Genomic DNA, 24,569 nt, shown 5'->3' on the forward strand with positions numbered 1-24,569 from the left:
CCATTGCTTCGCCTTCTCATGTTTTTAAAATGAAGCGGTTGCCTCACCTTGACCTTCCTTGACTTTCCTATTATTTTTCATGCTGTTGTTGCACTCTGCAAGTTTATTTGTAGAGCACAATTCATGCATAAAGTAAGTCACTACTCAGTAATTCAGTACTTTCATATTGCAAGCTAATTCTTAATAATGGTCTTTCACATGAATCGACTAATTGTGACTAGTTGACTTAAAAAAATAATTGTAATATGATAATGTAATTATTATCTGGACTATACAGACACATGACCCACATCACAATCATTGAGGAATTATTACATAAAACTATACACAAAATAATCCACTTTTTTCTGATTTTCATCAATGATACACTTTATTCATAGATATTCTCTAGCTCGAAGCCTTCAGTCACACTATTTGATTATGTTTTTTAAAAGCCTCAATGGACAGTAATCGTTTGACTAGTGGACAAGTCGGTTGCGTTCACAGTCTACAACTTGTAGTAGTTACAGATGGAGCGCTGGGGCATAGAACTCCATGGGAGATTCACAGTTTTGAAAGAAAAAATCAACAAATGTATGATTTATTGAACTATATTATTATTTGTTTGGGATTGGGTCCACAAGCTTGCCATATTAATCTTATGTCTTAAAGTCCTTTCAACAGGTTTTGACAGGTCTTTGGTGTTGAATAATGGCACCACTTTCTGAAGCTTTTATGAAAAACAGATTTGTTTACTGTAGGGCTGGGCCTTATCGTATTGTTCATGGTATATTGCCATTTGCTTTCGCCGTAAAATAAACTTTGGAATATTGTGATATAAATCTGCTTAAATTGCGGCGTATATTTTCCTCACATGAACAAATATTATAGCTGCCACCGTCAAAAATGTATTTGGCGGCAATTCAATCGTCAAATATTACATTAACGCAAATGTTCTATGTTCTTCCTGATCATTTATCCGACCCAAAGTGCACTGACAAGATCACAAAACCACTGGTAAACCAAACTCAAACTAAATCGCTAGCCTTCTCCTTTCAGATTTTTGAGAATTCGAAAATAATGCAGTCGACTAATAAAAATCGTGGTCGACAAAGACTCCATCGACCAAACAGTCGACTAAAAGGCTAAAAAACTACAACCCTAAAAGCGACCTATTGTGTCCTATTATGTCCTATGCATTTTCCTTTTACCTTTAACAGTCGGTTCCATGAGATTCATAAGTGGACTGTCATGGAGGGAGATGGTGATTCGCATTGAAAAGAGCAAGCTGCTGTCTGTCAAGCTCTCGTCTGCAGCGCGCCTCAGAGGAAGAGTCTGAGAAGGGTTTTAATGCTGCGAGCCTCTTTGTCTTGTAACTAGCTTTACTCAGCACTCTTCTTTGACCACGCTTAATTAAATGCAGATAGCGTACAGGGCTTGCTCTATTAAGTCGCCCTTTTACACTGAGCTGTGAACGTGCCATATTCATTTCTGTTTGTCATAATTTGTATGGCGTGCTGGAAAAATATGGAGTTATGTAAGGACAAATCTGGGACACAGTGTACAGAGGAGATGCTAAAGGTGCTGAGCCGGCGTGCCCTCTTGCTCTCCACTCATTTGTTTGTTTATATGACATGCAACATAACCATCAATTATGAGAGAATAGCCAAGCGATTGTGTTGACATGGTAGCGCTGTGTCCATCGAGGCATTTCAAATGTGCGTATTCAATCTTAAAAGGTCCTCGCTGTTGTTGTTTTCGCTGTTTCTTAAAAGATTCAATAGAAATCCTACCACAATGCACTGGGCTATTAATTTATTAAGCAGCAAAATGGGAACTTGTTCATTAGTAATGTATTAAGTGAAGCGAAGCATTTTATCTGCTTTACTTGGCAAAAATTTACTCCATGTCATTCTGTAGCTAAACAGTTCTTGTCCCATTAAAGAATCATTAGATCAGCTGGCCAGCTCGCCTTCCACTGCAGCTCAGATTTAAATAAGACTTCAGCCTCACTTTTTTGTGTATTATTCATGTAGTCCACATCACATGCCATTAGCTACAAAGCTTTTTGGCTGGATCGCATATTCACCATCCACTCGGCTTGCATTACCAGGGCAGTTAAAAGTAACGTTTGAAGTCCTCCTCTGGGAAAGGGAGAGCAGGGCAGATTGCGGGCGACTGCAGACAATCACAGGCCAGCGCAAAGACCAGAGCGTCACTGAGGGGCGAGATAAAGTTACTCCCGTTTTGCATTTTTCAAGGCCATTAGAGCGCTTTGCCTTTTGATATATGCAAGGATGAGGTGGGACACAGAAAAGCACTGCCCAGGTGTGATCATGAATATTATATGTACAGAGAGCCGTCTGTAGAGGAGTGTGGCTAAACCTCACATTGGACACGTTCATCTGTTTTTATTATTCATGGACAATATCAAGACTCAATGATTACTCAATTATTACAACAACTTTTTATTCATCCAATCCATTATATATTTGTACTCTTTTTAAATATATATTGAGCTACTCTGACCACATTATATGACTTTAATGCCAAGAAATGACTTAAGTTTTAAAAGAAAGATGGAATAAACTAGTATTTTGATATAGTACATTTTAAATCCTTAATAATGTTTCTGTTGGATCATTTTGACATTGATATAATTTACAGGTGAAGAAGCAACTTTTCGGCAACTGGGCAATTTTTTACCTGACAAAGGCCTTGTTGCTGAAACGTTGTCAGTTCATGTGTAAATTAAAAATGGACTTGCAAGTAAAACAGTGTGCGGGATCGTCTCTCGTTGATTTGCGCCTTCTCCAACACGTGCTGTAGAACATGATGTGCGAAGCGCTCTTTTTATATTTTGACATGAATATAATTAAAACTTATTATAGTGATAATTTGAGTGAGAAATTACGTTTGGACTGTCATGCTGCATGATACTTTGCAGAAAAAGCTAAATAAGTTATCAATGGCAGTATATTATCTCTGTGTAAAGTTAATTGTTATATCTTTGAAGAATATCATTAAATTGATGTTTTCATAACTACAACTGATAAGAACTGATGATCTGCACTAACATCACATTAATCAACAGATGATTAATGACAGCATTATTTTCCAACACATTTTGAAATATGATTGACATATCATTGACATTTCTCACTTCACCACCAGCACTCTCTCCAATAAACTTCTATTTTTGTGTTTTTGCACCTCGCAGTAACAGTTGTAATTTATTCATATATTCATTTCATAATAGAGTCCTACTTTTCCATTCCCTGCATGTGTTGACGCTTTTGAAGAGGAATAGGGGCAAAATGTGTGAAAATGCAATAGTGGGGATTGTTTTCAAGTGTTTTTACTTATTTAGGAATCTCTCTTGTAAAGTGCGCCTGCATTAGAGGGAGCTGTCATGGTGCCTGTGTGATTTGTGCCAAGATTGTACAGACCACACAATAGCTTTAATTATGTCCCTGTCTCGCCTGTCAGAAAAAAGACTAAATGTATCAAAGGGTATATGCAAAAAAGTGAGAAAGCAATTATCTGCTTTTGTCTGTCAGTCAGCGCAGAGTCGCTTTCTAAATGACACTAGATCTCCAACAGAGAAACGCTGATAGATGAGGTAATAATGCAAGGCTTATTACATCTCAATGGAACCATCTCTGCTGTAGTCATTTCTCTGCAATCATGTTGTTTTTGTTTGATACAGACAATTTCAAAATGAATACAGTAGACTAATGCTCTTTAGCAATTTCCTTAATAAACAATGTAAATATTTACGAACCTAAACACATAATAACGAGCCCTGCATAATGTCCAACATTTTCCTCCATATTGTAAAGAAAAAAGGGGACTGCCGTGTGTTTCATAGAGTAGAGGGGCAACACTTTTTTGGGTTGTAAGCTATTTTCAGATTTAGCAAAGCCAGAGGAGCCTTATAATATAATTTATCATTTAAGTTTTTACTATATCTTAGTATTGATTAAACACAGTTAATCTAGCAAGGTAAGAGGATGCTTTTTAAGTTCACTTATTATTCAAGCAGACAGTGTCTAAAGTCAAGTAAAAAAATAAGTGCTTTTCTGCTGATTGTTGCTCCTGATTGTCGATCGTTGCTTGTGCTGGTATAGCCCTCCATGTATAACTAATTGATGATTAAGTGCATTTATCCACTGTCACTTGTACATCAAAACAGATAGAGATGCTGAGTAATGGGTGGTAGTAGCAGAAATGTCTCCATCAGACAACTTTACTTTCCCTCTAAACCAGGGTGTCAAACTTGGGCCGGGGGCCGAATTTCGACACTCAGGCTGGGTAGTGGGCCGAACATAAGGTGAAAATAAGACAACACAAATGTAAGATGAATGTAAAATAGCTTTATATAGCCTAGTAATAGTTGTAATATGTGGATAGTGTTGCACAAATCTGCAGCAGGTGAAATGAGTCCTTATTCATGCATCAGCAGCAGGAACAGGAATATGGACTTTTGATGTGATTTCTGATATTCATATCAAAAGTCCATATTCTTGTTGCCTGTTGCTGCTAAGACTCAATATGGGCTCACTATTTTTTATAGTTTTAGTTTAGTGAGATTATGTCGGTGTAATCCCTTGTCCAGGAGTATTCCATTGTAGAAAAAGGTTCAGTTGTAGCAGTGGCGGGCCGTAGGTCTGGGGCTTGGGCCTTCAATTAGGTCATACACAGTCCCACCCGAATAAATCCACCTCTTATTACCATCATATTACCATCATTATGATGCCATGGCTCTAGACACTATAGATTTACACAGAGACGCAGTTTAAACAGGCGTTGCCTCACCTTCTCTGTGCCGATGTCTGTGTGTTCTCCGCTCGTTCTCCACATCGTTCTCCGTGAGTGCTTAACGCCGGTGTCCGCTCCGTGGGTTCTTAACGCCGGTGTCCGCTCCGTGGGTTCTTAACGCCGGTGTCCGCTCCGTGGGTTCTTAACGCAGGTGTCCGCTCCGTGGGTTCTTAACGCAGGTGTCCGCTCCGTGGGTTCTTAACGCAGGTGTCCGCTCCGTGGGTTCTTAACGCAGGTGTCCGCTCCGTGGGTTCTTAACGCAGGTGTCCGCTCCGTGGGTTCTTAACGCAGGTGTCCGCTCCGTGGGTTCTTCACGCGGGTGTCCATGCATTTTCCAGCAAATGTCCACGCGTTCTCCACGCCGTTCTCCGCTCGTTGTCAACGTGTTTTCAATGAGTTTTCACCACGTTTTCAACGCGCCATGTCCAAACTCTGAAAGTGGGGAACAAACCCGCCTGTAACACAGTCGGCGTAGGACGACCTCTCCTTACAATGTCTTACTTTTCTTGAAAAGTTCATCTTGAGAAAGGCATTATAATTATATCAATATATTGTCCTCCTTCCACATTGTGGGTTGAAAAAACAGCTTTGTAGTACACGGATTAATGTGTCTGTCACATCCAGTTTCCTTGTTCAGAGTTTCTGAGGTTCAGCATAGCCCCGCCCACAGGACCTGCTTCTTAATATTGGTGATCCAATCAAAAGACCTGCACGTGATGCACCTGCTAGATGGCTCCTGAGCAACAGCAGTAGACGTACAAGAGCCAACTCTGAAGCTGATTGGTTGACACATCATTTTCATTTCCATTCCTTTTAGCTACAAACACCAGCTCTGTTGAGTCTGAAGGCCTCGGCAGATTTTAGACCCCTGGCAACACATGATGGCTGAATATGATTGGATAAAAGCTCTAACATAAAGACCAGCCTCCAAATCTGAACCTGGGGCAGAAGCAGTGCAACAAGAGGAAAGCCATGAAATGAAGAGTATAACTCTTACTTTGGGGAATAATGTAATAAATATTTGTGGGAAAATTATATATATATATATATATTTTTTTTTAATCATATTCTGATTATGTTTAGGCCAGCAGAGAAGGCCTTGCTTGCCCTGACGGCCCACCACTGAGTTGTAGTCATCTGGACTCATCTGTTTAGAAAAAGCTAGACGTTTTGACTCTCATCTAAGAGTCATTGTCAATAAGCGAATTTAGGCCGGGAACTCAGATATTTATTCTATTCCGTGGTAAGCCCTGCCCCTCGGGCGGGCCCTCCTGAAGTAGAAAAAACGTCTTTGTTTCAACCGAAACTAACCCTCTTTGTTTTCTAACAAGCTAGCCTCTTGTTTACGATCAGCCCTTTAATGGGCTATTAGTCTACCCTTTGTTTTTGTGTGTCCCTGGCTCACTCACCCTGAGTACCTGATTAGCATCTGAATGTACTGGACCTCTACCTCTCCAGGGGTTCAAGATTCCATTATAGACTACAGACAGATTGAATCTTAACCCTCCATTCCTGTTTAAAGAAGGTCTTTCTTTTTTAACAAAAATAGCCTCTTTAACTCCTCTTTCAAACCATATTTTCTCCCTGCTTAAAATCTTCACCTCACCGTCTTCAAACGAGTGATTAGAGGCTTCAAGATGGAGATGCACGACGCTCTGTGGACCTGAACTTGTATTTCTTCTGTGCTGATAGAGCCTCTTGTGCAGTGGCTGTTTATGAACTGTGTATATAACTGTGTAATGAAACATTGATGTTTCAGGCATTGCCCCAAAGCTTTGGCTTCGCTACGTTGATGATATATTTGTAACAATCAAGAAACAAGAGCTTGAAGCCTTCTCAGAGCACATCAATGTGGTGGACCCATATGTCAGGTTTACAAGAGAAGACGCTAAGGAGAACCGCTCGGCATTTCTTGATTCTTCCACTATCAGATGAGAGGACGGGACGCTCCAGATAGAAGTATATTATAGGAAACCAACACACACGGACAAGTATCTGCTCTTTTTAACCTCAGCACAGCACAAGCTGGGAGTGATCAGACCTCTGCTCAAGTCAAATGTGTAAAGTTTTGTGCGAGTGGGCGCTGGGGGAGGAACAGGTGCTGCAAAGGATTGTGGGACTCGTAGGTCTAGTGAGAAAAACAATATATACCTATTAGATATTAACACATATAAATTTGAAATGTTTTGCGGGCCGGATTAAAACCTCTGACACCCCTGCTTTAAACAATCTCTAATTTGAATTTGTAGAGCACATCCAAGATACATGAAAAAAAAGACCATGACCCAAATTTAAATTTCCCTTGAAGGTATTAGGACATTGAGACATCAAAAGGTCACATACTCTCAGACATTGGAGGAAGAAATATTATTATTTTTTGTTTTAAATTACATTATTGAAAATACCCCAAAAACACACTTATGGATATAAACTATAATATAACAAAACAATATATTATATTTATGCAGCTTACTGTATGTTTAATTATTTTACTTAAAAAGTATTAGTATTATAAGAAGCTTATCAAGAAGCTGCATAAGTAAGCTTTTGTTTGGTAGAAAAGCTCATCTGGATCTGTTTTGTTTTTCACTCCTGGATGAACGAGGGATATTATTACATTTTCCTTTCAAAATGTTTCCAACTATTTTACATTTTATGCAATACTGTTCTCATAAACCTAAACAAATAAATGCAAAATGGTAATAATAATCCCATCGCTCTAAACTACCATCTTCTTTAGTATGCAAATCAGAGCAGAAATAAACGGGGCGTGTTGGCACTTGGAGACAAGCTTTTTAAAGGTGCCACTATGACCTTGTCAACACTTTATTTGGTGATCCGAGGAGTGTGATGAGAAGTGTGTGCCGAGTACAAATGGCTCATTGGAGCAAGAGGGAGATGACAGACACAGAAGAGGAGCCAATCAAACCTGTTTTATTGTTCGCTACTCTTTAGCTACAGTGAATTTTGTTCTTTTTTTGCCTTCTTGAGTCACAATAAATCTGACTGGTGTGCAGGGATTTGCGTGACGATTTGTCACACACTTTGTTCTCCTGGAAAGGGAGCAGTATAATGTCTCCACATTTGGTCCTGAGCTAATATTGCACTGGCTGTGGTTGTGCTATGATTTTTTTCTTGCTATTTTCTGGTTTGTTTCTGGTTATCAAAACCGGCTTCACTGAAATACATCTTGTCTATAGTGGAGGATTTAGATGGCATGAGTACGCTAAATCTGAAGGTGGGGTGCAAATAGCAGCGGGCCCTTTATTTTGATGAGTTACTTTCACCTATAAATATTAATATGCTATACAGCAGTGGCTGATGGGATAGGGACCGGAGACTTTCTTGTCAGTTTGACATCCAGGTAACCCACTTTTGCTTCAGCATGTTTACTCTTTGATTATGGGGAGAGCTGAGGAAAGCACTATCTCCTGGCTGCCAAAAGCAGGTTGGCAAGCTGTCACAACACAGATGAAGACACATATACCACCTGGTGTGTGGCGGTGACACACACATCTACTGCCAGGCCACTGCATATATGTGCAATGTTTTTGGAATATACATTTATGCTTTCGTCATGAAAAGCACCCTTCTGTAACCGCTCAGAACCTAATCGAGCACAAGCAGTGGGAGTGTGTTGTGAAACGTAAACATACCACAAGTTTAGAAGGATGCTGGGATTGAGGGCAGTGGTAGCTCAGTCAGAGAGTGCTCGTCTTCTGATCCAATGGTCTGCGCTTAGAATCCACTGGCCCGCAGGTTGGCGGTACGATCGCAGCTGCCTCAGGTGAATGCTGCTGTTGTGTCCTTGGGCAAGACACTTAAGCCGACTTGCACCCAGTGTCTGCGAACAACTGGTGTGTGAATGTGTGTGTGAATGGGTGACTGGTTCTTTGATGTAAAGCACTTTGAGTGCCTTGACGGTAGAAAAGCGCTGTATAAATGTGACCATTTACCATCTTATGCTGCCATACTGAAAATAGGACCATGCATCGTGTCCTGATTTATTACAGCAAACAATGTCTTTATATAGTGTGTATTACCACAGAAAACTATGTGTTTACAAGTCAAATGCTACAAACTACTTAGAGTTTATTGGGAAATGTCAACTGTAGAAAACAAGCAACAACAACTCAATTATTGTGTGCGCTTATTATGCTTACTGTATGCTTATTTTATTATACTTAATACATTTGGGAGTCCAAACTAGTTTTGGTTGATTTGTTATGCTTGTACTTCAAAGTCAAAGGCAATTTGTATTTATTTTTGTATTTATTTGTCCATTGTGACACAGGAGATGCCTTTGCTCTGCACTGACAGTACAAAGCACTTCATCACACCACTACTCCTGACTCAAGGTGTATAGTTGTGGGAGATTTATTGAATTGAATTTTAATTGCTATATATTCTATTTTTACATATCTTCTCCAATAAAAAACAATAACTAAACGTGTAAGGTCCTAAACAAACACTGGTATGTTTTAGCATATTTCTGATGGATGAATGCCATAATATCTTTTACAGCCCTTTTCAGTGTAATTCTCACATGTCTAAACTAGAAAAACTTTGTCAGGCCAGAACAATAACTGGGCTAATGTACATAATTCTGTCTTTGCTTTGCTTTGTGTAACATATTCCATCAATGACCTATATAGAAGTATACTCACTTACTTGTATTTCATCTTGTGACGGCTTACACATTTACAACTATGAAATCCGAATAGCCTAGTTCTGATATAAGGATCTGTTATTCACTTCAAAGCTTTGAAGACTTTCAGCTTGAATATCTGAGGTACAGCAGCTGAAACTAAAGCATACAGCACAATATACTTACTTTAACACTCCTCACCGTAATCCAGCATGCTTGAGGAGGAATATTGGGACATTTTAACACATTTATTTTGCTTTCAGATTCAGGTTAAGCAGGACGACCCCCTGTGGCTTCAGTGAGGGAGTTGTCCAATAAATACGAGCATTTAAACACACTCTGGTATTGGGCTGGAAACTTGAACTACAACTTTACTGGACAAGTGGATAATACAGCCTTTTCCTTTTGTGTAGAATGGCTGATCAGAGACGTTGTGTTCGTGGGCCAGAAACCATCTCCAGTCATGGCACACTGATGATCAGTGTGCATGGGCTCTGCTCTCAGAAAATAGATGAGAGGTTTGCATCAATATTTGAACAATGCACCCAGTCTTTTCTTCTTTTTCAGGCCATGGTGTTTTAAAGAGCAGTGATGTATTGCTTGTGTGATGTCAGTTGCAGAGAAATTACAAGTTGGAAAGTAGCTTTAGTGCTGGAGGCCCTCTCTCTGCAATAGTGATAGTGAGACTTGCCTGAAGACACTTTAGAAGAACTAACACAAAGGAAGCAATTTTTTGGCCCAAATCTGAGTCTCATTTCCTCGTGGCGTGGACAGCCGATTAGTCCTGCCACGTATCAATCATAAAACGCACCTACCGCTCACCTGCAGCCGCGTCGGCTCGTCCCCATGAGCAGCACGATTCCCCGCGTCTAAGCGCATTGATCTATCATAATATAGTTCCCTCAGTGTACGGGACAAAATGAAGACAGAGAAAGACAGTTCGAGCTGACTCATAAGAGACGGAAATCTACGGAGACGAGAGATGCGATGTGATCCATCGCGCTAATAAACAAACGCACGTGTAGAAGTGAAGCTGTTGTGTAGTTCCGCACGGGGGGACTGCGCATGTGCACTTCTGCTTGAGTTCTCAAATCTGTGAAAAATTGTCCATTATGCCTTTAAGATATCAGTTCATCTGGTGTTTAACCTAGCTCATTAGCGGCAACAAATCAAAATAATATAATACATATATATATAAAAAATGCGTAGCATTTCACATCTGTATTGTTAGCACATTGTTGACTTCCTTTGTCTCCTCATGATCTTCACAGCTGTGCTCCTCAAGGGTGATCAGAGCAGATGCTACGTCAGTGCCTCGTGCCTCTTACACCCACCCTTCTTCTGCTTCTTCCACCACAGCTCCTCAACACCTCACCTCTGATCACCGTCCATCTGCTGCATAGCTCATGTCACAAGCCACTAATATTTAACTGCTCCACTGGTGACCTCGTCCCAGTTGTATTTTAACATTGCTACTAGATATACACTATTTTCGGGTTTCAAAATCAACAATTCATAGCGCTGATACAATGTTTTATGTGTACCAAAGTGTTTAGAAAGGCCGTGGCTACAGAGCCGCGCGTGGTCAAATAAACTCATGGCTAACCTTAACCCTAACACTAACCCTAACCAGTCAAATAGCCCATCAGTTTCAGGAGCCGCGGCACAAACTAGCCTAGCAGTTTCGGCCGCGCGCCGCGGCTCTGTAGACACTCCCGTTTAGAAAAGTGCTACATAAAATGTATTCATATTATATGCACAGCCGGAGCACATGTGCAGTGTGTGCACCTTTCTGCTGCCCTCTGACCTTACGCAACGTCAACTTGGGGCTCTTTTTTCCCCATTTTATGTCGATTTAATTAAATTACATTAGAGATTGCTTTTCATTTTGCATTTGAACAGTTTGCGTGGCTGTTGGGGGAAAATAATGATTAGAGCTCGAGCTGGAGCCTGGATGAGAGGAGGCCAGAGAGCGACGTGAGATAGAGCCATCACTCAGGCCGGTGGCAGTGATGCCTTGTTTTGCTTTCAGGCTGGTCTCGATGTATCCGAGCCCCTTCTGTGTTATTGGCGGCTGAAGCAGCAGTTGTAGATCACTGTAGTGAGGACACTGCCGTCTCCTCTGTGGCAGCACAGCGCATACACAGATTTGTCTTCAGCCTGTCCTCTGACCACAGCTACTACAACAGTCCAGACCATCATCCTACAGCCACATGACATAAAATGCAGTTTATTGTACTGATAGTTTTGAATTAAAATTGTCATTTCCCTCTCTCTGATTAGTTTAGCTTTGTATTTGTATTCTGAAATTAAATTCTCTATTTTTACCGAAGAAGCTTGTGGAGACAAATTACACCCGCCCTCCGCATTTAAAGGGAAAGAAACACTCCTCTTTCCTCAACATCTGTTTTTAAAAGTATGGTTCTTTAATTTGATTCTAATTTCAGGAAAATCAAAAGTGACATTTTGCCTCACATCAGTTGCTATACAATGTGTTTTGTGTGTATTCATGTTTTCATCCCAATATGTACAGAAATCTTTCTAAATGAATGTATTATGTCAATGTGCCGCATCAAAACAAACTAGAGCACTCTCTACAAGGAGAGCCGGAGGCCAGTCATTTTGAAATTAAGCATGTCTTTTTGTTCCGCATCAAATGTAGGAAAAAGGAAAGAATGTGTGTCATGTGGGGGGAACAGAGTGAGTCATTTTTACAGCCAGCAAATCACAGTCTTTTATCTATTGGCCTCAATCAGCAGGCATTCGCTGGAAAGGTTGGGGATTAGATTAGCAGTAAGGAGAGAGTGGCTCTGTAATCCTGATGGGCTTTTCACTTGTGCCCCAATGCTGTAGAGGAAGACGCTCTGTCAAGTTAGTGGTGGGTCGGGCGGCAGCACAACCGCTTCACTAAACCTCACACTTGCATGAAAGAGGCTCCAGCAAACTGTGGGATTAGTCTGAATGTAATTACACTTGAGGGCATTAGAACAGCCCAACGTGCTCAGTACAGAAGGAGGAAGTGGTGTCTGCTCACATGTTAACTACTCTAATACATGAGACTGTTCATGTCTTTATTTTAACGTTCGTTATGAGCTGTTTAATTAAGTGTAAAATAGATTGTATTTTTTCTGTAGAGGTGTGTCCTATCTAATCTTACAATTGTTTTTTGAGTTACATGCTCGCTAGCCCTATATTATATGTGTAGAATTATTCAATTGGTATCTGTGTCGTTACAGGCCCACGTGGTGAGTCCCTGCAGCATGGCCAGTCCGGGACATTGCCTCACTTCCTACAGGAGCCAGTCGATGCCTACATTGTCAAAAACAACCCCATAAAGCTGCGATGTCAGGCCCGGCCAGCGCTACAGATTTTCTTCAAGTGCAACGGCGAATGGGTCCATCAGAGCCAGCACATGTCCCAGGAGCACACTGATACAGGAACAGGTATTCTTGTCGACACTGTTAAACCCACTGGAGCCGTTTCAGCTTCTCTGTCACACACATGGACAGAACTCATCCTTCAGCACAGTGTCTGACCATGTCTTTTGATTGACTTTGACTTTAAAAGATGTCTTGAGCAGCTGTCCTGCCCCGCCAATGTATTTGCCTCGCTTCTTTAGCCTCCACAGTTTGTCACGCTCAATAAAGCAAAATGACAACTGTTACACCATGAAAGGAAGCCACTTGTTCGAATTTGGTATTTTGACTTTGAACTTCAAATGGTGTCTTTCAGTGATGCAATTCATTGAAATTCAGTTGTTGTTGTTTGAAATAGATTCATACAATAGCATGAATAGAAGAAAACTCTATTAGTTGTCCTATTAAGATAAGATAAGATAAGATAAGATATTCCTTTATTGTCTCACATGGGGAAATTTCATTGGTGCAACGCAGGTAGATACAGAGGTAGATACAGAAGAACAGATCACTTATAGGAAGTCTGAAAAACACTTTCAGTAGAAGATCTCCTATAAATAAATAAAAACTCCCATAGACAAATAAATAAATAAATACCATTGCATGTGATCACGACAGTAATTGCACATGAATATGTGTCACGACAGCACATAGATTGCACATGAATTTCACAGTAATTGCACATATGACAGAATTGCACATCAGTATTAGGTTAGGTCAGTACTGCGACGGGATAACGTGACGTTCTCCGGGTAAGACGACTGTTCTCCGCAGTTTCATGAGTTCCTCCTTTGTGGAAACGCGGTACGGCGCCGGGCGGGGGGCGGGGCCGGAGCCGGGGGACTCAGAGCCAAAACACATCGCAACGACACGACGAAAACACACAATCCAGCCGAATAAAGTCAAAACAAGTTAATTTAAAGCGATTCCAGTGCGTGTCCCGATCGTTCGTGAAGTTCCTCTTTCATATAAACGTGTATATAAACGTGTACCGACGACACGCCGTACTTTAGCGCGGCCGGAGGGCGCGGGGGGGGGGCTGGTGGGCTCGCTCGGAGCTAGCTCACGTCACAACAACACAACGAACGCAACGAAAAACGCTCAAATCCAGCCGAAAAAAGTCAAAAACAGTTGAATTAAAAAACTATTCCAGCGCGTGTCCCTATCGTACAGTAAAATAGAAAAAATATCCTAACTATATTTACAAAATATAGGAGATAAAGCACAATAAGTGTGAGAAAGAAGAGAGAGCGTTTACACCGGGCTGCCAGCTGTACCAGCGCCTTATGACGTATTGCACCATCCAACCAGAGACATTAAGCAGGAGTCGTTTGAAAACAAAGCAAAACATCATTTCTAGTATATTAGTTTCACGTCAAATCAAACTAATTCAAAGATGCATGTGCAAAAATATTGTGTTGGCCCCAAGCCTGATTAAATGAAGAGTCCTGAATATGAGTTTGAATGTGGCATAAATGCAGAGCAAAATCCAAATGCAGATCATGGTTCAAGGAGAATAAGCAACGGTTCCCCCGTAAAAGCCAAATGGAAAAATGTCATATTAAATTGTATTTTTAACACATTGCAGACAAAGTATAACAGTAATTCTGCTGTAAACATCTAACAATCCCCATTCTAATTACTTTATGAAAGGAGTCCAGGCACAGAGTGAATATTTATGTTCCTGCCCTGGCTCCCATTAGGACAACACTGTTGATGGTTCACTTAACACAGAGAACCAATCAATATCTCCAGCAAGCACAGGCCAAGAATGGACCAATAAATTTTGACTGCCTTTCTCTGTCCTGTGCCCATCTGGGACAAGGGGGGTATGGGGAGACCACAGCAGGGGGACACAGAGAATGGGAGAGAACGGGAGAGAGGCGAGGTATCCTGAATATGTATTTATTTTTTTAAGGATGTAAAGAACAGTGAGCCAAAGTAAACAACTGATTTATAATGACTTTGAATGTAAATTGTTATGTTTTTTTTACAGTTAGAAAAATGTCTACATTTATTTTTTGATTGTGAAAGGCCCATGACATGTATTGACGGGTGTTTGTAGTACAGAAAATTATTATTCGATATCTAATTTGTGGTTTTTTTGCTCTAATTCCACTGTTACATATTTCTAATGGACGTACAATGACATTTTAAATCCCCACCATTGTTTGTTAAAGCAGCATTTTGGTACAGCTTGTTTTTATTACGGATAATGAAGTTATATATTGGCTGCATTTGACGTAACAAACAAACGTTCCCAATTACTTGCCAGAGATTGATGGTTTTAAGCACAGTATCCTGGCCATCTCCTCCAGCCTACGCATGATGTTATTGTACAGTCCACAGCCTCACAAAATGGATTCAGAAGCTGTCCGTGCTTAACATACAATTTGTGCATTGGACAGAGTGTACTGTATGCCGTGCTGAAAAACACCACTCAAGTTAAACAGCCACACCACATTCTACTTCAAAGAGACACAATGAAAATGATTATTTTCTTTGTTTGAGCATTTTTTGCATCACATATTTTCTCACTTTTACTTAGGTAAATTGCAACGGCTTTTGTCTGGAAGAATTCTGTTGAAAGTGATGGTTTCATAAGGCGTTTTCAAATTACAAAATTACATTCTTTGATTCTAAGAGATGTGACAATGCAATATACATTTATTATAACTTCTGTTTGAGTTCAATATGCAAAGCTTCATTTAAGTCAGCAGTTGAATGGCCTGTTATCACCTAAAGCTGAACAGCGTTCCTGGTGGAGGGTTCACCAATTACTTGTTTCCATGGACATGTTATTTATTTGCCTGGAAAGTACCTCAGATTGGCATCAAACATATTTATCTTGCATTCATTCAAGTACAGGATTGTTTGTTGTCCATAAAAACATTGTTTAAAAGATTAATGCCGTACTGTGGAACATTCCCAGTAAAAGGATACATCGTCCTGGAAACAAGTACGTGGTGGACAAGCCACTACAAAAGATACATAAATATTAAAACATGGTTATTTTTGATGTTATCAATCATTTGCTTTACAGGATAACATCAGTTCCATCAAGATGTCAAAGGTTTGAGAAGTGGTGGTTAAATTACAGTAGATGGATTATATGCTTAAAAATAATGACAATATTGAGCCTATTCCCTCAGTCAACTCTGAAACAAGGGAATACATCGGATGCTAATACTCTGCTCAGACTGTCTTTTCACCTACATCTTGTAATGCTTGTCTCTCGGCACCGAAGGAGTAAGACTGGCCCTGGGGTTGTGTCTGAGCAGGGCACTAGGACTATTAAAGCGGTAAACTGTGAATTAGATGCACACTCCTCACCAACATCTGAACAGCATCTGAACATTGCAGTGTTTCCCTTAGGTTTACTGGTTTGGCAGGGAGGGTTTGGCAGCATACGTGCACGCAGTGGACCATATGCTCTCACGCACAGTAGAGGAGCAAAATGTAGGGTTATAGTTGTTAATAATACTTTTTTAATTTTAGTTTTTAATGTTATTAATGTTATTTAATGCTTTTTCAAAGCGATTTAAGTGATTAAATGTCTATTAAAAAAGTTTTAGAAACATACTTTAGGGGACTATGCATTTGAAAGTATTTAGTTAGTTTTTAATTGTATATTTAATGTTAATTTTATATTCAAGGCTTTTCTGCATGGATGCAACTCAAGTACTAAATACATTAATTAATTCATTATTTTCTTATTAAACAAATAAATGCACTTTTCATCCAATCACTGACATTTACATGACATACCAACATAATACATGTGCGCGTGCGCGTGCGCGTGTGCGCTATTGTCTGTGTGATGTTTTGTATTAAGTTGTGAGAGATTGGGAGTAGGTAGGCCTGGGCCAAGGATTTTTGTTGCTATACTTTGGACCGGATCAGGCAGGTGAAGCATGAGAGAAAACATGGGCTGGATTTCTATGAAAACAGTCGTTTCTTATGGTGTAGCAGATCGGCTTAGTAAAGTTTTGATGATTAGCGATTAGTGCTGTATAATTTGATTGGCGGGGTGGGGGCGCTGTTGGTGAGGCGCCCTGCCTATTTAATGGTAGGGGAAACAATGCACAGGTTATCTTTGGAGATATATAAGTTTCACTTCACATTTGTATTGTATTGTTTTCCCTCACAATGTGCATGTTGGGCTCCGGCGAACAAAACCACAGCCACATAAAACACAGCAAAAAGTTCACATTACACCTCTACAGCAATTGCGCCAAGGGCGGGTGACAATTTGAAGCAAAAGCTATTGGAGTGCTATTAAATGAATATTGTTGTTTCCCATTTAGCGGTGTATCACAGTTAAGGAGTATTTCTTCCCCATATATTGGTCGTTCTGAAATATCGTGCCTTAATATTTCATACCTGCAGCTCATCTTGTCGGAAAGAATATCCCAGACTTACAAACACGGCATGACAATGAGCGAGTGGGAGCTACCCTTGTCCCCCAACTTCTTAAACGTATCACCAAGAAAAGAGAACTTCATTGAGAATGTGTCAAAAAGATTTGTTTCACACAGAATCACCACAAATACCCTGGAAAGTGAGACACATGAAAGAGCAAGTATCATTTGCAATATAGCATCAAATATTAAAAGGTACATATATATATTTCAAAGTGGAGTATAGAGATCACTTTGATGTCCTTGTGTAACCTTTACTTTTTGCGTACGATAATCCACACTGTGTTTGGCCAGTCACAAGCCCAAAACTAAGAATGTCTTTATCTGTATCTATGTGAGCTGGAAATAAACCTTTCCTAAAGTAATTTTTAAAAAAATCACTTCTCAGTGGTTGGTTAATGTACAGAACGTATTTTAATCTCAGATGAAAAAACATAACGTTCTTAGAATCAGAGGGAGAAAAAGGTAAAATGTGTGATCATAATCAATGTTCATATACCTTTGACCTTCGAAATTTTACTCTAAACATATATATTGGTCGTTCTTAAAATATTCTTATGATTCTCTGCACTGAAAATGTGTCATTATGTAAACAAACCTGCATTTTTATTCAGAGCACATCTGAGACCTGCGTCTTCACCAAAATACCAATAGTTTGTTTTGTGCTTCATTTAAATAAATCCACCATCTGCCTGTACCTCTCCTCACCTTGTGCTACTCAGTGTATAAATGTACCGATGTGTCAAACCACTGCCAATGGTGAATATCTCACTTTGCATGGTTCACAAAAAACAACAACAGCACAATACAGTTCAAGACACTTTCAAACACAATGAAAAAGCGATTCAATTACTGTGGCCTAGTTCTGAGGCTATCCCGAAACAAAATGTTGTCACATAAAGAATAATACTCCCTGGGTGTTTAAGGGAAGAGATGTGCCAACATGCCAGCTCTATGCATATTCTGAAACAGTTTGTTCAAAAACTTATATCTCTATCATTAACCACAAGTCTGTAATTATGTGGGGGGGGGAGGTGCTCACCCTCAATGCAATGTAATTTGTTGTTTAGCCATTTTCTGAACACATTATTAGATACTATTTGTTAAGGAGATTTTTTTTCCTTGGGTCATATCATTCCACAAAGTAACTTATTTTGTATTTCACTGTATCACACAAATAACAGGCGTCTCCGTGATGATGATGGGTAGAAGATGAAAATAACTGACACAAGTGGGATTGTTGAAGGACAGAGTGAAAGAAGAGCACAGGATAAGATAGGAAGGAGGAACAGTGGGGATATCTGTGCCTATACACTGGGACTGAAAGGATGATACCCTGATAAAGAGATAACAGGGCGAATGGGACCCGGACGACATAAGAAAAATGAAGAGACAGTGCAATGAGAGAGTGAAATAGAGGATGCAAACAGATATGTGGATGCCTGTGTGGTGAATGAGAGGAGAGCAGCAGCTGCAGATTTGGGAGATGAGGAGATAGGGAGTGAATGGTAGGTGGGTAGGGTGAGTGTATGGATATCTATTCCTGCTGATGTGCTGTCAAAGAGTCACTCCACTGTTGTGTATTATGATCCGGACTGGACCAAAGATACCATCAGCCAGGCCGGCATTCAGGACAAAAAGATCAAGGTGGGGCCCAGGGAGGGGACGGTGAGAAGCCACACAGTCTCTCAACATCACGGTATTTGAAAGGGAACTATTATGCAAACACTTTCACAAGCGTTTGTGTTCTCAGAATCGCTCAAACTGTTCTCAGCATTTCTTAAAGTGTTCTCCAGTTGAAATGCTAGTTTACCTTAAATCTTAAGCTTGACAATGCTCTGTCACTAGAGCTGAAACAGTAAACATTTAGCCCTCGATGTGTTGGTAATCAGTAGTGGTTTACTCGATATCTACTGAGGCAAGTTCACAAACATAACTATTATTATTTTATTTGTTGACAATATTAATGTTAAAATCAAAACATGATTCATCAGTATGAGGTTTAGTTTGAACAATTAAAGTAGAAAAGGAAAAGCTAGACCTACACGTTCCATAATGTTCTCTGGTTGGATCAAATCACGTGGCCAACTGAGTGTGAACTATTTATGTTGGTGCTAAAGTGTGTCCTAGTAAAATGGTGCTTCATAAACATAGACAAAACTGCCGGTGGGTGACATTAGGTCCGTGTGCTGCTGAGTTATGATCATATTTTTTCAGGCATAAAGTAATGTGTCCCTTTGGTCCAAGGATTAAGGATGACACACGCAGCTGGGCCCCGAGTGAAGATGTTGCTAGAAGCATGTTCAGCTTGTCTAGCAGGGTCTGTCTGTGTCTGGCCCTAAGCCAACCCTCACTGCGCCTCCACATGCTTCAGCTGCATGCGGCAATGTCACATCACACAAACGTTACCCCCAAGCGCAGCTCAGATCAGACAGTGAGCTATAACCATCCACCTCAGCCTCCACTCTGTCGCCCACCACGCGCCCAGATGCCTCACCACCAGGATTCCACCAACAAGTCAAACTTTAAGGAAAATTTCCTTTTTGCAACGCGAAGCAGACGTCCCCAGATCTGAGCGAGACGATTCCAAACTGACCTTAGCTGTGCTGTGCTGTGCTATGATCAGGAGCCACAAGTACCTGGCATGGCCACGATCCCCAAAGCCTGCATTGTAGATAAGCCAAGATAGGACAAAGGGCCAGATTGAATAAAAATCACACAGATGCATTGCCAGATAGAAAAAGAGAAGAAATTGGAAATAGCAATGCAATCATTTGCATTTAGCCCTTGTCCTGTGTTGTCCTCAAATGCCTGCATGTGATTGAGCTACTTAAAGTGGCCATTTATCACACAATTGAACGCCAGGGATTCAGGTACCTTTAATATACATTTAATTGAAATGTGTCTGAAATATAGCTGTTTGGTTGTAATGATAACTGAACCTGTATGAGCAGAGACATCTTGGCTGTAGAATTATTAGCTGTCCAGGGCTTGTCTGATTGGGAGACAGCTCAAGTGTGATAATCTAATAGTAGAGAGTTCTATTGCAGCTCCAGCACTCCTTGAGAAAGATAATTCAGGCCAGTATGGGTGTGGTGTCATTGATGTTCGTTTGTGAGGCTGTGTATGTGCAGAAGAGCACAGTCTGCCTAAGGGCAGATGTGGCAACAGAAGACGCTTATTACTCGAGGGTGAGAAATTAAATAATAATGGCTTTATAGTGGCACTTTGTAAAGTTTATCATAGATTTCGTGTGCAATATGAGTCCAATCTAAATTGACATATGCATCCCAGGAGTATTTTCAATATCAGTTTTCCCGAAACTGATATTGTCCATTTAAGGCCCCTAGTTGTTGAAAAAGACTCCAAAAGAATATACGCAAAGAGCTTGTTAATATAAAACACTCTGCAAGTACAAACTTCATTATGAAGATGATTGCTCAGACTTCTTACACTGAAGAACTTCACTAGGAGCACATATATTTTGTACTTGATAAATACATTTTTATTAGTCTCAAGTATTTCTTGATTGCAGTTTTTCATTATGCTCTTGTGATAAATGTTGAAGTGTCTTGTCTATGTTATGTTGGCGCCTGCCCAGGGAACATTCATAATGTGTGCTGATCAAACACAATATTTGGCTCTTGAGACTTAACAACAGCTGCATGTCATTATGAGGTACTATGAGGCCATGTTGTACAAATGTACTGCTACTGTGTATATGACTGGGACACAACTACAGAAGAGATAAAGTATTACATTTCGAAATGACTTTTCTCAGTGAAATTTTCTTAATTAAGTGTCATACTATATATGGTGCAATGACAGTACATCATACAGTTAAATATGTGCAGAAATACAACAAAACCTGCTTCAAGTTTTTAAAAAAAATCAACCTTTCAAAAACCTTCAGTGGTGTGTAAATCAGTTACTGTGTTGCCTTGCAGGCCTGAAGATTCGTGAGGTGATGATCAATGTGTCCCGGCAGCAGGTGGAGGACTTCCATGGTCCTGAGGATTACTGGTGCCTGTGTGTGGCCTGGAGCCACTTGGGAACCTCCAAGAGCCGCAAGGCAACTGTCCGCATCGCATGTAAGAGCTGTTAAGCTTCACCTGATACTATTGATCCCACTGCACTTTGTATTAGCCTACCTTTGTCATGAGGGCCCTTTATGTCTGATTGGGCTGTGTGAAGGAGAGGGTCTGAAACCAGCAAGCATTTCAAAATGTGAAACCGACAAACAAAATGGTTCTTAAAATTAAAAATGCTACTGTATAATTGCATATCAAATGCTTTGGGAAGATTTTACCTTAACCTACATTCCCTGGACTGATACTAATAGCTGAACTTTAAACCATGTTGTTGAAAAATATTGAATGATTGACCTTCCAAAAACCAAACTTCCCCGTGAAGTGAGATTTTAGTCCCCACAATGTAATAAAGATCCATCCACACAAAAACACTCACTAAACATGAAATATGAGTTGTTTAATGCATTTCACTTGTCTGACTTTAAAGCCATTTTCTACGTAGCCTTCATAAAAACTGGTAATTGAACTTTGAATAATACAGATACCACAGATAATTTCACTTTTTAAAATAAATTCTGTACTGCCCCTTTCTTTTACTTCTCTAGACCTGAGAAAGAACTTTGAGCAGGACCCCCAGGGCTCTGAGGTGCCTCTGAATGGGATGATCCTGCTGCACTGTCGGCCCCCAGAGGGAGTGCCCGCGGCTGAGGTGAGCTCTCCTTCTCTCGTCTCTGACATTAAAGAGCAGCCGCCATCAGATTTACAGAGTGTGCATCTGTGGTGCAGTGTGTGGATGTCACGTTCAAAAACACAGCATCAGTAGGAAATATGCCAGAGAACTTGTTAATGAGTTGAAAATGTCACGTCTCAAGTTGCGGTTGCCTTGCTCTCACTTCTTGAAGATGCTGTAAATTGGGAATTGGTTTCCATAAATTACAGTGCTTCTTTGTCAGATAACTTACAAATGTCTGTGCTGATATGACTTGATAACTTGTCATGTATATTTAACTTTTGTCATGACTCGCTCCTCTCCAGGACAATGTTTTTTGTTGGAGAAAAGTATGTTATGTTTAAATTTTCCCCATGTATATAAAATGAGGCTGAACGTCCCTGAGTGCAGCTCGTGTGTGTGAGCAGTGTGATACTCTGATGTTGCAGCACATCCGTCAATATCAAAGCCTGTCAGCCTCAGCATCTGGACCTCTGCATTTACTTAAAGGACACATGTTATGCAAAAGTTACTTTTTTGAGCTTTTAGCCATACTTTAACATTGTTCCCTCATCAAAAAACCCAGCCTCATTCACGCTGGTTTGATGAATCTTGGTAAGAAAATTCTTCAAAAACACCAACATCTGCCAATTAATCTGTAATCTACGCTTCTAAGATTGTTAAAATCTGCTTACGTGTTGGCTCTAAATAATCAAAATCAGTTTGGCGCTAGTTTTACGAAGCACAAGTTTGGTATGTTTCAATATATAATTTCTTCCAGGCTTTTTAATTTCAACAGTGTCAGCTTAGATCATTTAGATATTACCCTGTGTACATTTGGTCACATACTGTGCCTCCAAAGAACAAATAGTATGCATTGTTTTATATATTGTTATTGTCCTTTAAGCGTGCTCTTGATTGCCTTTACTTTGACATTTCATGTTCTAGAACATGTTTTCAAATGTCTGTTTGAAGAATTTTCTAACCAAGATTCATCAAACTAGCGTGAATGAAGCTAAATACAGCTCCAGGTATGTTTTTGATGAGGGAGCTAGGCTAATAGCTCAAAAAAGTAACTTTTGCATAACATGTGTCCTTTAAGTAAATGCAGAGGTCCAGATGCTGAGGCTGACAGGCTTGACATAATGTGCTACAACATCAGAGTATCACACTGCTCACACACACACACAGGACGTTTAAATGTTGTTATGTAGCAGGAACAACCACATAAATCAGTAATCCTATGGCTGTTTTGGGCTAGCACTGTCTATCCTGTCTACATCCACATTTGCATAAACACACCTGTGTGAAAAAGACGATTGGAGCTGAAAAATAATATTTATTGTATGTCAGTAAAAATTGGTATCGATGTCTGACCTTGAGGGGGGGAAACGGTGGCACTGTATTACTAATAGTGACCTTTCATGTTTTTGCACATACCACTTCTAATTCCCTAAAATCCCTCTGTCACTATTTAGGAGACCACCCATTTACACAGCAACAGTGGTTGGAAATGGATGTGACTGACTACAAAAAAATGTAATATTCAATTAAGTTAGGAATTCAAAGGTCTTTATTTTTCTTTCACCCTACTTCTTTTTAGCACTCCTACTTTGCAATATTAGAATATCAAAAACATTGCATAGCACTTTGCTAATTCTCTAGTTTAGCAGATATTTCCTGTTTGAACAAAAGGTGAGCCATGAGTGATCTCAGAACATAATCCAAGCCAAGGCTTTGTTGTTAGGATTGCATTATTGAAGACAAAATAGACTGTATATGAGACAGAGTTGGCAAAAAATAGAAACGATAATTGATCCAGTCCTTTTTGGCTGCAGATCCCTACTACCTTGTACCTGGAGGTGACCATGACTACAGCTATAGCAAAAAGCACATAAAACCGTTTTTGTGTGCGAGCGGTGTGTATGATGAATGATTCAGCTCACACAAATGGAGCATTGGTGTACCGCAAGTCTCCCCCCTGCATTGTGGTCATCAAATAGGCAAGTCCTCATGCATTTATTAATGCGACTGCAGCTAACAAAGAAAATGGTAATGGTAAATAATGTAGGGACAGATTCTGCTCCCCCTGGTGTGGCTAAGTACGTTCACCCAGAGTTGGGAATGTGTCTGTTTTGGGGACTGTGGGTAATGCTAAACCCATTTTTGTTGGCAGAAGTGTGAAAATTGACTCTGAAAGCCACTCAAGCTTTGAGTGTTAGGAATTGAGGACATATTGCAGAGTTAGCTTTTGAACCCTGGGTATTATTAAATGGAGATGTCTTCCATTTGTGCAGATAAGGTAGATTCTAGGAAGTTCCCTCTTTACAAAACATTCATAAAAGTAAATTGAATAAACTGCTTAAAAATCTTTTGTTACAAAATTAATATAATAAATAAAAATATACAGTATTTATATTGAATTGAAATTCATGTTTAACCGTTTGATGATTAGCTGCAAATGAAATATTGTTTCAAGGCAAAGGTAGCTGATATATATTACCTTCTCAAACAGCCAAATGCGGCTGCTCTGTTCCTGCTCAA

At 40.0% G+C, this 24,569-nt stretch overlaps 1 protein-coding gene across 1 annotated transcript in view; it reads left to right on the forward strand.

Annotated features, from left to right (window-relative positions):
* LOC140367800 (netrin receptor UNC5D-like) overlaps positions 1 to 24,569 on the forward strand; it is a 111,881-nt gene that overhangs the window by 60,610 nt on the left and 26,702 nt on the right. Inside the window, exons 2-4 of the mRNA XM_072454468.1 lie at positions 12,685 to 12,891; positions 21,233 to 21,376; positions 21,922 to 22,025. Of these exons, the coding sequence (XP_072310569.1) occupies positions 12,685 to 12,891; positions 21,233 to 21,376; positions 21,922 to 22,025 (455 nt within the window). The remainder of the gene's footprint in view (positions 1 to 12,684; positions 12,892 to 21,232; positions 21,377 to 21,921; positions 22,026 to 24,569) is intronic.

This window comes from Eucyclogobius newberryi, unplaced genomic scaffold (genome assembly GCF_026437365.1).
Source record: "Eucyclogobius newberryi isolate DKJ021-1_F unplaced genomic scaffold, fEucNew1.0.hap1 SCAF_2, whole genome shotgun sequence".
In the NCBI taxonomy this organism is placed as follows: domain Eukaryota; kingdom Metazoa; phylum Chordata; class Actinopteri; order Gobiiformes; family Gobiidae; genus Eucyclogobius; species Eucyclogobius newberryi.